Source organism: Filicampus tigris, chromosome 10 (genome assembly GCF_054856515.1).
Source record: "Filicampus tigris isolate MCC_2025a chromosome 10, RoL_Ftig_1.0, whole genome shotgun sequence".
NCBI lineage: Eukaryota > Metazoa > Chordata > Actinopteri > Syngnathiformes > Syngnathidae > Filicampus > Filicampus tigris.
In genome coordinates this window covers 13,828,389-13,845,313 of record NC_141226.1, presented here as the reverse complement: position 1 = coordinate 13,845,313, position 16,925 = coordinate 13,828,389, and the positions used below count along the sequence as shown (strand labels likewise).

General features: G+C 41.4%; 1 protein-coding gene across 7 annotated transcripts in view; it reads right to left on the bottom strand.

Annotated features, from left to right (window-relative positions):
- The window catches only part of LOC147140922 (neuropilin-1a-like), an 82,133-nt gene that overhangs the window by 23,850 nt on the left and 41,358 nt on the right, over nucleotides 1-16,925 (bottom strand). For all 7 annotated transcript variants that reach the window (XM_086042575.1, XM_086042572.1, XM_086042576.1 and 4 more), the window contains 4 exons: nucleotides 12,279-12,460; nucleotides 6,651-6,878; nucleotides 4,623-4,793; nucleotides 3,160-3,326 (listed from right to left, as the gene is read on the bottom strand). In XM_086042575.1, coding sequence (XP_085898701.1) covers nucleotides 3,160-3,326; nucleotides 4,623-4,793; nucleotides 6,651-6,878; nucleotides 12,279-12,460 — 748 coding nt within the window. The remainder of the gene's footprint in view (nucleotides 1-3,159; nucleotides 3,327-4,622; nucleotides 4,794-6,650; nucleotides 6,879-12,278; nucleotides 12,461-16,925) is intronic.

The window sequence follows — 16,925 nt, the reverse complement described above, 5'->3', positions numbered from 1 at the left end:
TGTAAATGAAACAATTACAGTACACAAAATGCATTTCATCTTTACAAAGTTCAACCAAAACTCTCGTTCAGCGTGCTTATCTTGTGTTAGCTAATGAATGGGCATTGTTTTGACTTTTTAATTTAAATACCTTTTAAATCAATTTTGGTAGGCAGTCAACCTAGATTGGCCATCAACCAGTCAAATGGTTGACCACCAGTGTGCATTGGTCGTCAGCCAACCGTATTAGCCACCAGTCAAACGGCATTGGTTTTTAGCCAATCTCATTCATAATGGTTTTACACTTAACGAATTTCACAGTTTCAGACTAAAAAAAAATGTCATAAGAAAGTTTTAGAGTTTTACTGGAGCCCCAGCGCGTACCCGTCATCTCGATCGGTTAGTGTAAGGCAATAATCTCAGATGTTTTACATCAGTCTTCTCCTAGTCTTGGCCTTACAACAATATCAAACTTGTTTGATATTATTCCAAGTCTGTCAGTCTTTGCGGTGATGTGACACAACCAACAACCGATAGATTAGCTCTAACAATAAGGAGAGCGACATGGACGAAGGGGAAATATCGGCAAAAGAGCGACTGAGCATGATGGGAAACGTATGCACTGTGGGAAAATAAATGTGCCTTAAGAATCTAGTTGCAATCTTGCGATTAGTGACCCTGCAAAATTCACAGTCTTTGTAAAATCTCCGTCTGGTACTAGGTTTATATTAAAAACTCTCTAACTCACCATTAAATGTGAGCAGGTGTGTGTGATAGTTGTCCAAGTGTCTTTTCCAAATCTTCTCATGTATAGGAATCTTTAGTCAGTCAATCGGGATTAGTCAGAACTCAATCTGGAATGATCTTGAACCGATCAGTCAATAAGGATTGGTTGCTACTCAATCTGAATTATCACCAACCAATCTGGATGAGTTGCAAATTGCCAATCTGCAATTGACATTGACAATTAATCTGGATTAGCCAATCAACCTGGATTAATCATCAGGCAATCTATATTGGACATTAATCAATAACATTGGTTGTCAGTCTATCTGTTTGGTTGCCACTAAATCTGTAAAGAAATTGGTCTCCGGTTAATTGCAGGGCATACAGTATATAGAGTCAGACAACCATTCACAACTACATTTGATCAAAGTCAGCTGTGTGTAGCGCTACACTTCTAATGACTTGAGTCAACTTTAACAATGACATTTTTTGTCAGATTAGAATAGAGCAAGCAAACTAATGGGTATCATAATTGATGTATGTTTGAAAATGCAACGATAACACACACGCAAAAAGCCCAGTCCAATGTCCTGGCTGCGCGCTGACAAGAAACAAACCTTTTCACCTCTCTGATTGTCCGTTTGACTCCCAGAGGGTCGCTCGGGCCCAGTAGCCCGTGAGAAGTCCCCAGACAGACAATAGAGCATCAGCACCACCACTAATACTCTGCCCACACTGACTTCCTGTCCACTTCCTGTTTCCTCCGCCATTGTGCGCCTTCCTCGATGAGTTCCTGTCCTGCACAATGGGAGCAGGCCTCGAGACCGGCTCTGACTCAGGGGCCAATCTCGCTTAGGAATATTGCCGTGGTGTTGAGGTCGGCTTTTAATCTGATGGACCCTTTGGACCTGGTATCGTGTCTAGTTGGACGGTATCGCTGATATCCGGATGCAAAAAAATTGATCAGTTCAGGATTTTATTCGGGCAACTAAATCACCTTTTTGGTGCTTGAACATACCCAGTCGGTTGCCTGAGGCTTTAAAGTTTTCAGTCTTTCAGTTTTCTAACAGTGACAGCACACAGGCAAAATCAGGTCCTGTTATTCAAAACCATACCTTGAAACTCGGCCACAATTCAAACCGAGCTAAGGAAATCACAACTGCAATAACCCATTTTTGTTACCCACCTGTTGCGTTCAAATCACTAGGCTATACTCTGTCTGCAATGTACTTTGTTTCTATAGTTTACTCTATATCTACACTATCCTATATCTACTGTATATCTACTTTATTCTAGTCTATCTCCACTCTATATCTAGTACTCTACGTCTATTGAACTTTTACTCTATATCTACGCCATACTACATTATCTACTCTATTCTACATCTTGACTCTATACCTACTCTATTCTAGCTACTCCACTCTACTCTACTCTATCGCACTCTATTCTCTATCAACTCAGCATCTTCTGTACATATTACATCTTCTGTTTTTATACATAAACATTTTCATTTTCTGATCCCGTCCAACAATGTGATATACATTCAGTTTGTTTTTTTGTGTGTGTGCCAAAAATCAATACATTGACAAAATGTTGTTTTACAGTGTCATAAAGCAACAATGCTCAGTTTGTGGTCTTTCACATTGTTGAAAATACTCTAAGAATGTCAATTTATTGAATCAGGTTCTTTATTATTAACGTCTATAACAGCCAATGTTAAGGACAGGACATTAAAAAAAAAAGTGGAAAAAGTGAAGCGCTGTGAATACTTTGATGCTGTTTTGGATGAGAGTGAAGACTAGCAAGCTAACGTGACACTTGCGCGTAAACAGAGACGAGCACAAGTGCAGACAATGCGGAGGCGGCAGCTTCGCCATGAAAATTTCATGCTGATTTTCCACTCTAACGTGCAAGGGAAATGCCGCAAATGAGTGAACAATGTTCATGTGTCACATCAACAATGCCCTCGCCGCACGTGAACAAAATCTCTACGGTGTGTTTGGGTTCAAGCTGAGTATCGGCCAAAACATGACATCATCTACTGTACTCATTGAATCGATCGCAAGCCACTTTGACAGCCAAGCCCAATTTTGAAACCCTACCCAAATCTTCAACTTAACTTATCATGCCACTGTGAAATCCTACTTTTGTCGTAACACCCCAATTTAAAACCCTAACCCTGGTTTGAAACTTTAATCCAGGATTGAAATTCAAAACCTGTTTTGAATCTCTAATTCGAACCAAAACCCCTGTATTAAAACTGAAATTTTGGGTTGAAACCCTACTTAGAAAACCCTAACCCTGTCTTGAGACTAACACGAAACGTGAACCCTCATTTGAAACCCCAATTTCATACCCTAACCCCTTGTTTGAAACCACAAAACAAGTTTAAAAAGCTAACCTCCACTTGAAACCCTAATTTGAATAGCGCAATCAGAAGGCGGAGGCACCGACCTGGATCCACTCGCGTACGGTGTCGTCGGAGGGCGTCCACCCGTTCTGGCGATAGTTGAGGCGAGAGCGTTCCGGGGACCAGTTGCTGTTGTACTGCGACGAGGCGCTGATTTGTTCCGAAGAAATCTCGCCCGACTCCATGCCCAGAGGCTCCGAGCACGAAAAGTCTGACACAAGCGCACGGCGGCCAACGTTAGACTTTGTTGACATTTTGGGTCAAAGCAGTTGCCAGTTGGCTCTTTCACACTCACCTCGGTCTGTGCGAAAGGCACCAACATGAAATGCAAGGTGAACTTGGACTTGAAACCCTAATTTCTAACCCCACCTCTCGCTTTAAGATATGCCTGGCTTCAAACCAAATTTTAAACTCTAATCATTGTTGGAAATTTTAACCCAGGCTTCAAACCCCAATTTGAAATCCAAACCCTGTCTTGACACCTTACTGTGAATCTCTAATCCTAGTTTGAAAACCAATTTTGAAACCCAAACCCTTGTTTGACACCTTATCCATAGCTTGAAACTCAACTGCTGGGTCAAAACCTTGTTTTGAAACCTTAACCCAACCTTTAAACCCAAACCCTGTCTTAATACTATGAAACCCTAACTATTCTTTGAAACCTTAATTCCTACATGTTTGGAACCCCAATTCAGTTTTAAAGTCAATTTGAAAGCCAAAGTCTGGTTTGAAACCTAATTTGGATTGACATCTTACTATGAAACCTTAAGACTTGATTGAAACCTTAACCCAAGCTTGAATCCCCACTATGAACGCCTAATTCTTGATTAAATCACTGACCAAACCTTGGCACCGTTGAAACCTTGAACCAGGCTTGAGACCCTAACCCTGACTTGACACCTTACTTTGAAACTGTAACCATTGTTTGAAACCTTAACCCAGGCTTGAAACTTTACAACAACCCCGACTTGACACCTTACTACGAAAAGCCTTGTTTAAAAGTGGGTTTCAAAGCAGGGTTTCACATCAGAGTTAGGGTCTAAAATTAAAGTGTCAATCCAATCGTCAGATCACTAACTACGGTTTAAAGTCACGACTGAGGTTTTCGAGTAGAGTTCCAAGCCAGGTATAGTAGAGTTTCAAGCAATGGTTGGGGTTTCAAACTAGGGTTTCAGGTCAGGGTAAGGGTGTATAATTAGAGTTAGGATTTAAAGGAAGGGTGAATGTTTCAAAGTAGAGTTTGAAATTCTAACTTCAAATAAACATTTTGGCTTTGATACACCAACCCTAGTTTCAAACCCTAGACTTGAAATCCTAAACCTGACTTGAAGCCCTCATTTTAAAATCCAACCCTGGCTTGAAGCCTTAATTTGATAGCCGAACCTTGGTTTGGAACGCTGCCATGAAACCTTTCCCGTTGGTTGAAACCCTAACCCCTGTTTGAAACTCCGAGCCTGGCTTTGAAAAGCTAACACAGGCTTGACGCCGTACTGTGAACAATGGTCACCTTGTTGCGTGTTTCCTTGGGGGAAGCCGGTGTCTCTTATGGTGTAGTTGGCGGAGAATCCCTCCCTGGTGATGGCCGTGTCAGTGGTAATGGTCATGGACAGGATGCCCGTGTAGGAGATGACGCGGCCCGGAGACGTCTGTCCGCAGTAGCGCCCGATGTGGGGACCCACTGGCGAGCACAAAGAAGAAAAATGCTCATGTTATCTTTTGATTTGAATTTCTTGGAGGGACCGTGACATCATCAAAAATCCAAAACGTGAATCTGCATGGACTCACTGCAATGAAAAATGATACACATCCCAATACAGGTGGTGTATTCCAAACTCCTATTCAGCACTTTATTTCACTTTGGGATGTGATAATTGTACATTAGTTTAGATTTGCACAACGATCGCCTTTTTTAAGGTTATTATTTTCTAAACGGCTCCCCGTGACGTTCTTTATCACGATAAAAATCATCATTTCAGAAAAAAAAAACAAATCTGGTCATCGTCATTAGCAAGGTTTGCGTGCCAGCTGGCGGCATCCCCTTCACATTGTCACACAGGCAACTCCGCTAATCTGCCAGGATTTACGTTGTCATCGCTGCCAGCTGTGCGCAATGCCATCCACAATCTGTGACGGATTATACGTGGAATTACAACAGTTTTATCTGCAGCGTGGTGTTAACGCCGCCAGCCTGCGTGGTTTTGCTGATGTAATAATTATGCACTGAAGATAAAAGACGAGATGTATTCATTTTCCTTAAATTACTTGATACCCAATTATTTCCCTAATGAAAAAAGAGTAGCCTCTATTTCAGAGCTGGGCATTTTACAAAAATTCCCCGGTGCGTTTATCACCTTCCACTTGCAGCCGGGGTACTCTTCCGTCGTACGTTTATCCGCCTTTTTGTCCGGCCAGAACAAATAGTAAGCCCCTATAGGCCGGTCCGCCTATCCTTTTACGTTTGCGTTTCCATTTGCAAACTTCAACCAACTTTTACCCGCAAAGCGATATTTGAAACTAAAGACTCACCGCAGCATGGAAGCCTCACCACGGCCAGATTAAATACGTCTCCTTTTAGGACCCAGAAGCCTCAACCACGGCCCACGGGAAACGGAAACCGCGCCGCGGCCATTGAACCCTCACCGCGAAAAGAGACAATAGACGATGACATAGACGGAAAAAAAATGATTAAGGTTCCCGTCTATCGTTTATGGCCTACAAAATGGGCGTCGGTCATAGGCGGATAGACGTACCAGTCCGTCACATAGGCGGAATGCCCAGCTCTGTTCTATTCAAAGGAGGTGTTATTTTTCTTAAATAATGACACTGACTATCCGTCGTTTTATCCTGGAGGGAAAGATTTCTATTTGTGGGAGGTATTTGCTGTATTTTTATACATACTGCTATTTGTTTTTTACTCTCTCTAGGGGGAGGCATGTATTTATATTAATTATACATACTCCCAGTTTTTTTACAGCTGGCAAAAGGGATGCATGTATAAGGTGGGGAGGTATTTCTTAGATCATTACACTTAAGACATGTTTATTTCCTGCTGAGAAAGGGGATCTGTCTATTGAGGAAGCCGTTGATTTAGCTTCATTACAAATACGATGTTTTCCCTCGGATGGCTCAAGGGAGGTGTCTATTTGAGGCCTTGTCTGCATGTAGCCGGGGATTTTGCAAACGGGGGGGTATTATGAGGCGTTCAAAAATCTTAATCACACATACAAATGACTACATTTGTTTTTCTGATGGGAAAACGGACATGTCCATTTGAGGGAGGCCGTTACTTCTTTACATCTTAAAAATTATATTTAAACCTGGGGCTTTTTTCACGATGGAAATGGGTATGTGTTTTTTTTTTTATTGCCTTTTATCTTAATGACTTACACTTCCAGTGGTCATGAAAAGGAAGGCATTTATTTGAGGGAGGTGTTTATTTAACATAATTATGCTACTACACATTTTTCCCCAAGATGTGGACAAGGAAGGGGACACATTTATATAAGGGAGGTGTTTATCAGACATAGATCCTGACCTGCGGGATATCCGTCCCAGATCTCCAGCCAGTCGTAGCGGCAGAGCGCCCCCGGTGGTGGCGTGGTGTCGGGCTCCATGTCGAAGCTGTCGAACTCCACCAAGATCTCAGACATTTTGGGGGCGAAGATCATGAAAGTGCACTCCAGGTTGTTGGGGTACTTGTCGGGGTAGCCTGGCGTCCTGATGACCCCCGCGGGAGCCGTGAAGTTCCTGGAACATTCCTGGCCTGTCGGGAGGAGAAGGGAAGGGAATGTTTTTCATTTGGGGAGGGGAGTTTAAAGAGTCAAATTGTGTTTGGCTGGTAACAAATTAACGCTTGTGTGAGAGCAAGAACCCCCTGAGGGCCAACACATGTTTTCACATAAATGTCACTGTGCCTTATAATTGTGGGAAGCAGATTTTCTTTACAGTATCTCTTGTGATGGCAGAAATAACGCCGCTAATTATTCTTGCTGCTGTTCACATTCACATCTGCAGCTGGTATTCGGTTTATCTATTATTTATGTATTGTTGTCACTCTGCTATTTCATATCATACTTACTTTATAGGTAGCTTTAGGTGTGTACATTTATTTTGGGACATACAATTCTGCTTACTATTATTGCTTCTGTTCATATTCATGTCTGTCCATATACAGTTTTATGTACTTATTATATACCGCTTACGCTGTGTGTACCATGCCTACGTATAAACACGTTTAGTTTTTAACTACTTACAACACGGCTGACTAGTCTTGCTGCTGTTACACTTACTGCTTATACAGTGTACAGTAACTAGACTATATAAGGATTGCTACATACAATGCTGTTGATTGTTCTTGCTGCTTTTTTACCTTCATTTCTGCATAGTGTCTCTTATTAACATCCATTGTACATCTGTAACTTTTCTGTTGAATACATCACTGTATTTAGATGATTACTATTCCTGTGGAAAACCTCTGGATGTATAAATACATTCAAGTGTATTTTTCTACTCCCGACCCCTGGCGGAGCGCCTGTGTTTGTGTTGTCATTGAAGACGCGGAGATTGCTTTTTATTGTCTACCGAGTAACAAACACACCTAGACGCGTACACAAAAAACTCACAGAGATACAAAAACACGCGTGGTGTAAAGTTGCCGTACTTAAAGCTCACCGCACGCCTTAATGAGACTTTTACAATCACTAAAACGCTACAAGAGAGGACATGCCTGATGTTAGGTTTCCCTGCCAGGTTGTGTTCGACCTTGTTGTATTTTCTTCATGTTCTTTTATGACCACTCATGAAGAGTCATTTGAATCGCTGGAGACTTAACAAGCTTGTCTCTACCATTGCACACATTGATGGCAAGTCTCCACGCGTTCATTTTATCCGAGAGAATGAAACGCCATCTTCACAAAAAACTTGAGATCCTTTCTAACACCGCACAATTTTTTTTTTTTAAGATTCCACGCATCTGAGAAACACACCCCGCTAGGTGCTGCTGTTTTGGTTTGCGAGGAAAGAGTTTTCTCTAATTCGAGTCTACTGAAACTCTGGTCGTCATTAACTCATTCACCGGCGTGAACGTTTGCAATTGTCCGCTGCAATCAACAGTTGACTGCCACTCATGTATGTACCTGCACCCCTGCACCCCCCACACAATCTAAGTTACAGCACTGGAGGTCAACATTGACTACAAAAATAAAAAAATGAAGTCGTTCAACCACAAGTGCGTAAGACCGGGTTGCATGTTGCGCTTATGTTGTGCTTATTTTGTGCCTTTCACAGCCAGCTGAGCCTGTCCGCTTGGTCGCTGCTCACCATCGTTCCCCATCGTTCGCTACGCCGCCATTTAAATGACACCACCTGTGTTGTTGAGCGTGTGGGTGCGTGACGTGTGAGTCACGTTTACGTGGGGGACACTTGACAGGGTCTTGGCTTTGTTTTAGGGCCCTTTGCAGACATGCTCGAAGTCACTTGGTTATGTCACAATTTATCGGTTGTATCGAGCAGCATGTGACGCACGCTTCCGAAGATGTGTTGCTATTGTACGTGTGTGTATTTCTCAAGAGCAGTCACACTTGCTGCTTGATCGCCAGTGGGAATGTTCACTTGAATGTATGAGTCATCATGCAGTAGTGGACCATCCACTGAGTGCGTTTTTATTGTTCTTTTTATTTGGTCCTGACTACATGGCACAATTGGCATTAAATATACCGCAATTGTCGTCAAACATACATTTTATGATGCTCCGTGTTTATGTTCCACGACCAATCTGTCGCTTCTTTTATCCATTATCGTCCTTTTTGTTTCATTTTTTTTTTTTTTTCAAGAGGACATACTGGGATAGCTTGAAATCGTCGAATATTGTACCTTATAACAACAAAAAACTTACAGGAATGGCATAATTAATTAAGGTGTTAAGTATTAAAAAGTTTTGTCACACTTTTTTGCATCAATTCGGTGGCCATTGTGCTGCTCCTTCTGGTGCCCTTTCAAATTTTGTACTTGACTTAAAAGCTAGGCTGTGAAAAGATCCACCATTTTCAAGCCATGGCCAGTCTATACTGTGTGTAAACACTATCAGCTAAGCAGAGCTGCATCAGAATAACTGACGCGTCGGGGGAGTGAGGACGGGTATTAGTGTTTGCCGATGCGTCTGCTGCATGCGTCACATGAACAGATCTTCATAATAATTGACAAGTGTATTTGGGCGTCTTGTGTAGTGATGAAGTGCTGCTTCCAAGAGGGAAATTACCATCCATGCTGTCTTAAATTCCAAAAATGTCGGCCTCAGTATTTGAGGCTGAAAGAGGGTGTGAAGGATCTAAATCTATATGAATGGCTTTATATTAACCAAAAACCAATATGGCAATTAAACATTTATGGACATCGCATAATCAGTTCAAAGTGTTGGAGTCAGCGTGCCCTGATCTGACCACGGGACCATCTGGAGAGGATCAGCCCTACAGACAGGGCCAGCCAGGGAGGAGACCAGCCCACATTATGTTTAGATTTTGAAGACAGTATAAATGTGAGGGCTCCATGTTGGACCGCGCCCCCTTTTCTGCCCTCGCCCGTCTCGGGTGAGAGCATTCGCGAGGATGGAAAAGCTGCCCAGATCTGATCATTGTATGATTCCTGAACTTCAGAGATGGAAAAGAAAACAGACGAGAAAATTCAATCGACTTGTGTGCCACTTTATTTAAATTGGATACCTTCTTAAAAGATAAAACGAACACGCATTGAGTAAGTAGTTGTTTTGGAAATTACTAATTGGGCTTATGCCCTCGAGACCTGCAAAACATTCCAACGCTGTCTTTGTGGGAGCTCGGGTGTGCTTTGAAGCTCGCATGTGCTTTTCTTAGACTGGAGGGATAAAAGTGCTGCCCCCTTGGAAGATTGATTTCACGAAGTGAACAAAAATGTCATTCTTGATCCTTGGGGTATTGTAAACCCCTTTGCAATTCCACCTGGCATTTTTACCTGAACACCGAAAAGGTGCACCCAAAGTAAATTTGAAGCTGTACGTCTTAAACCATTTGGAGTATCAGCATAGTTCGGGTCTGTTTTTGAAGATAACACTTTGAATTTTTCTCCTCAACGATCTACTGGCGCTGAATTTGGTACGCTGCAATCGGAAAGAGTTAAAGAAAGCGTGTCTAGGGACATGTTATGAAGACTTTTGAGGGATTGTTTAAATTATGACAATTTTTTTTATATATTGTGTTTCTACAAATAGAGGTTTCCCCTATCTGCAGTTGAAATAAAATACAAGAAAAACAATATCAATCTGTGAAACTACGTGAAACAGGCACTTGAAGTAAATGTAGAGCATGGATAAACATTCTGTAAATACTGAGCATACAAGGTCTGTGGCGAGGCATTTTATTTTCCTGAGGTGAAGACTTCAATTTAAACGTCTTTTTGTGGCGGCTCGCCAGCGTGTTCACATCGTAAATTCAGCATGGAGAAACGGGGCGGGGACGAGATATTTTGCGGAAGCCCGCAAACCAATTTTGGAATTCCTTTTTTGGACGTGCCTTCAGTATGACCTGACTGTTTGCGACTGTGACTGATAAAACACTTTTCCTGTGACATCAATTAAGTATAGTGTAACGGCAGGCCAAAAAATATTCTAGGACAGGTAAATTAGGTTTTAATGTGGCGCTACTGAAAATGGCAGATTCAAAAGTGATTTTCTTCATGTAAACATGTCGATTTTCAGAATTTCTTCTCCACATTGCTGGTTTCTATAATTGCCTTTAAGATTTTTTTTCATCTCTCATTGTCTGTTTCCGCTTCCTACGATGTTATTTTTCCGTAGCACTGTGTGTATTTGGTTGTACACAGCAGAAGATTGAAAGACATTAAAATGAATACTGCCTGCGGGAAATTCTCCAATAAATAAAACAATAAAAGATTTCTAAATTCTTTTTTAACACATCCAAAATAAAGACTAGTTGAACGTAACCTAACCCTATCCTCACTAAAAACTATTTTGGAGGCAAAATGTTAATATCATTTGACACACTTTCCCGTTTATGGTAAATAAAGTGAATTCACATAGTAGATATTATTAATCCTGTCATGCCACAGATGTAAAGGTGAGTAAAGGTGAAATATGAAAGACGCAACATAGTGAGCATTTTAAGGTGGCTACAGTCAACACGCACTCGCGCACACACACCGTCCTACTTCTTTAACACCGCTGCATTCATTTTCAGGTCATCCCTGCTGCGTTGAAGGACAAACAGACCATTAGCTAAACGGGCCTGGGGTCTCGCACACCTGTCTGCTACACAAACGCATGCATGCAGTTCCTCATCAAAGAAATACAATCAGAGTCTCGAATCACAATTGAGCATTATTATATTTGTAAGAGCAGATTTTTGGTTATTCGACGGCGATGTTAAATGTGAGTATGTAAGTGATACTTGGCGAGTGGCAGCTTGATGAACGAAGGCTAGATCCCGAAGGAGGCAAAGGAGACGAAAAAGGCAGTGGGAGATGTTGACGTTCCCACGAGCTCGTTAATTACGTTCAGTCAGCGTGACCATAGGAACACTTAATACACACATGTCATTTGCCACATTCGTTTCTCTAGTTTTACTTCATGTTGATCTTTGCATTTTCATTTTGTTTGCTTTCGAAATTGTTGAAGTGATGACCCCAAAATTGTTGTTTTTGCAGATTTTTCCGTACCAGTATTTTCCATTATGTTTAGTTGATGAAATAATACATGTCACTGTTTGTATTGTTATTTTGTTTTGTTTTTTTTACTGTTCCTGCTTTTTCTATAATGTTGTTTTGGATGTTTTTTTGTTTTTGTTTTTACCTGTATTTCATTTTGTCATATGTTTTATTTCTATAACAGTTTTTTGAAAGAAAAATTGTTGTTGCTTTTTTCTGTTCTCTCCAATCTTTTCTATTTTGTTTTTTCCCTCTATCATTGTTTCTTAACACTCCCTATATATATTTTCTAGATTTTTATTTACAGGTTATTTTCTATATCATGATGACACTGTATGATATCGTTTTCTCTATTTTCTATAATGTTTTTCCTTTTTTTTTTTTTTTTTTTTTTTTTTTAGTAATTTTTCCTATAGTGTTTTCTTAATGACTCATGTTTTCATCCCTCACTCACTCACTCACTGGCACACACCTGTCTTGAAGACCTCGTAGCGTACGGAGAATCCGGCTCCGTGTGTCTCGTAGTCAGAGACGAACTTGATGAGGAGCTGGTCGCCGCTGGAGATGATGGGCGAGGGTGCAATCTTGCCACAGAACTTGCCCAACATGGGCGCCAGCTCATCTTCACCATTGTAAACCTCCACGTAGTCATACCTGAGGTGACACGCTGGGAGATTAGTGTGGATATAAAAGATAGAGAACACACAGAAGTAAAGCCTTGTAAGGTAACTATTTACATAGAAAAACACGATAAAACATTGTCCCGTGTTAGTGTCAACATATAACGAGGACCCGCACTGATGTTTTCAACTAACGATTCACAAAACAAAATTAAAATAAAGAAAAAAGATGATTATTAAGGATCAATTCAACACAAAAAAAAAACATACTTTTGCCCTTAAAAAGGCATAAAATATCTTTTGAGAGCTGGTGGACCTTTGGGCAAACCTTGTTGTCTTATGACGGTCCACATTTTTGAAGAAGACAGTATGTGCCATTCTTCAAGTTAATAGAAAATGCATGAATATCAATTTAAAAAAGAAAAAAAAAAAGGCATCCGGGGTACCCAGGCCTCACTGGAGGAAAGGGGGGCAAGGGAGTCATATGACAACCCCGAAGCCACAGGAAACAATGGCCGACTTAATGAGATGACAAGGGGAGACTGTGTTAGCGGATTAGCGGCAGATTACCAAACAGACGTGCTGAGCGGGGTGAAGCAAATGAGGAAATGACAGATTAGACCTTTAAATGCAGGAAAGAGACGGATGCTGACCACAAACACGTTAGCAGGCGCACATCTGGAAGGTGTAACAACACACTTACACTTCAAGTTGGGAGTCCCACTGATCCACTTTCACTAGGTTTTATTGGAAAAGGTTTGCAGAAAATTTGTGAAACTGTTGTAATACGCATGCCAGACCTTTCGTTGGCGATGAGACTTTGTTAGATCTGTAAACTACTCCAATAGCTCAACACTGAGCACGATATCTGACCCCAATTGAATCCAATTCTTCAATTAATCAAAAAAATAGACAGAAGAATCAATTATTAAAATAATTGTTAGTTGCATCCCTAAATACAACACGATTCACTCAAATTACGAAGCAGAAAGATTCACTAATTCCAATGAAATAAACTAATTGTGATACAATTCAGTCCAATTACAATACAATACAATTTACTTGAATTACGTTGCAATGCACATCACTCTTAGGATGATGCACTAGAACTAGATACACTTCAATTACGATTCACTCTAACTAATAACCACTTCACTTAAATTGTGACGAGATCTCATTCACTGTAATTAGAATTTAATTTAATTACAATTTACTGAGATTAAAAACAAAAAATGACTCACCCCAATGACACCACGATTGACCTCGATCACGATACAATTCACTCAAATTGCAATACAACGTGATTTCATCCGATTACGATATAAACGATTCGCTTTAATTACAATATATGATCCACTCCAGTTTCGATGCGATGCATACGATTTACTCCAATTGCGAAATGCCATGATTCCCTTCAATTCCATAGAGATAGATTTCACTCCAAGTATGATGCGCTGCAGCATGATCACGCCATTTACGATGCGATACGATTCACTCCAATTTTACACTCAGTCACAACACAATGTTGTCAAGTGGCTTCTGTGTATCATTGTCCATCTAAGCCTTGCTGAGACGCTGCAGATGGCAAGTATGTGAGCACTACGTCGCCAACTGCCATCACACACACGCACACGTCCATCTTTCTCCGTTTCTCACCTCCCCCGTGATCGCTGGAAAAAAAATCCACCTCATTTGCTCTCTCTCTCTCAAGCACACACATCCTCCCCCCCCCCCCACACGACCCCCCACAAAATGCTCTCAATCATTTTCCAGCTCTTCTCTACAATCAAAGTGTAACATACAGAACTCAGACAACTCATGCCTGGAAAGGCTGGCATAAAATGCACGATTGTTAAGAGTACGCCAGTGAGGGGCCAACCCAGCTACACAAACACGCACGCACACGCGCACACAATCAATAATTGTGACACAAACTATGTGGAATACGATGAAGACTTAGAGACTGTGCAGCCCCAAAGATACCCCCTCCCCCGAACAATAAAAAGTGTGCCGAGCGTCCTTCACCTCGGCCATGCACGAGAAGAAGCCTGCTGGGAAATCAAAATGGGATCAGAGGAGGAGGAAAAGGAGGAAGATGAAGAATTTGTTCCCATTTAGGCCGGCCAGCACAACAATGCAATTTAGGAGCCCGATTGTGTCTGACAAGGCTGTTTCAACGTGTCAAGCTACACGTGATGAGGTCAAACATGACGTATAGCGTGAAACGCTAAAGCACTGAAGGTGGAAGTGCAAACTCTCTGATCGAGCACAATGACATCATGGTGCCTAGCCTGGCTAAGCCAAACTCGTCGCGATAGTCAATAAATAAGTCAGCAAAGCAACACTGCTGCTAGTTTCAACCATTATGAAAAAAAATATATATATATATATAATTTGAGTGTATCCTGTTGTAGTGCAAGGCACTACTTTCACAGAACAATAAAAAATTGTGCGTTTGTGCACACAAATAAGTCTCAACGATCCATGCCCCAAAATGAACAGAGAGTCGTCCATTTTGGTTTGAACCCACCATTTTGCAATCAGACACACCCCCTGGAAAGTTTGAAAAACAAATTTGCCCCCCGACATCGGTTTCACAGAGGTGAGAATTCAGTCAGACTGACGGACTGCCATTTTGCTGACGATTGACGAATGACGGGAAACCTGTTAAAAAAGACGGACCGACGAATGACGGAGGGGCACCCTGGCCGCTGACAATGACGGATGACGGACCAGTAAAATTTTTATAAAATGCCCACCTCTGCACTTTCATCGATCGAAATGAGACTGGGCAGCTGTGTCTATCCTGACAGGACACACGAAAAAAAATCAACTATTTTGGCTTGCTTGAAGCAGCTAATTTCGGGCCAATTTCACAGCTTTTACATTGACACACTCCTAAGGGAGGTTATTTTTGGACGGTTTATAAGTCTTATTCTCACCTGTGTTATTTTTGGGGGGGGATTATGATAATGTCACTTCAACCTTTGGAGATTTATTTCAAGTCTTGCATCCTTTGATTAATATGAAAACATTTGATTGTATTGGTTAGCATATCTTCCTCACAGTTGAAAGCTTCTGTGTTTGAATCTTGGCTCAAGCTGTGTGGAGTTTGCATGTTCTCGTTCTCTGCACGCTCTGCCCATATTCAAAAAACAAATGTTAGGTTCAGACTCTAAAACTTGTGTGAATGTGAGGAAGAATTCTTCTGTGTCTATTATATGTGTCCGGCTATTGACTGCTGACAAGTCCATTATTTGTCTATATGTGACCTGACAATGGCTGGCGATAAGTCTATTGTTTGTCTACATGTGCCTTGTCAATGTTGACATGGACTTGGAAGCGGTCCAGGGTGTACGCCACCTTTTAACTGAAGTCAACTAGGATAGACTCCAGCTCAGCTGCCACCCAAATGAGGACCAGCGCTGCAGAAAAAGGATGGACGGACGGATATTTTAAAGGACACTGCATCTAATAACGTGTTGAAATAATTCATCCTGGGGCAAAATGGAAATTGTTCACAAATAAACCGCAGTATTGATTCAGCCTTTAACACTTAAATGTTCAAAATGACAACAAAAGTGTTACTGCCAAATTGAGAGCATGTTTCTTTTACCAGAAATAGCAGTTGTCTTTGGTCATTAATGTTCTGGAGTCGCATTAAAAAAAAAAAAAAAAAAAGGCTGAATCCGACAAATAATTTGTCATCGCATTCCAATTTAATGTGGACACTTTACACTAATGAAAGCCAATAAAAGCATCGCGCGTGTGTGTGTGTGTGTGTGTGTCTGGAGTGGTGGGTGAGTGTGTGTGAATGTGCCCATGCTTTGCGAAGAAAAGGGGTCTTTGTGGAGCAACACTCAGTCATCAGCTGCCCTCCGAGGAGGGCAAAGCAATAAACAGTGCATCACTCCCACTTCACCGAGACAAGTCTGGACCACCTTCATCCAATCCCCCACCCCAACATGTGACATGAATTAGCATGCTAAACCCACATACACATACACACAAGCTAGTTCTGCTACTCTGATTCCATGTACATTTGATGCCTCGAGATATGAGTGACCCGACTCGCGGGTTTTGCCATGTGAGCCATCTTTCGGACCATTTTTGGCTTTAGCTTGCAAGTGCAGCCTTAAGATGAGTGCCACATGGTTGCAGTGAGCTCATCTCGACTCACTTCACACTTAGCTTCAGTTTGGCAGATAATAAATAAATGAATCCCCCTCCCAAAAATTCCAACTCCAAGTTGAAGTTTACCATCAAGCTAAACAAAACAAAGAGAATAACAGAGTATTTAAAACAACCCGCACAGCTGAGCCTTAGAAAAGTCTGTTTAGCCACAGACCGGATAACAAAATAGCAATAGTAGCAGATATTTCAATACAAAAGGTTGAGCAATAATGCAGAAAGCTAATATAACAAAACTCATAGGCATATATTCTATATGCTCTACAAAGAACAACTAAAATGATTGCATCTTCCTGAGGAGGCTTCAC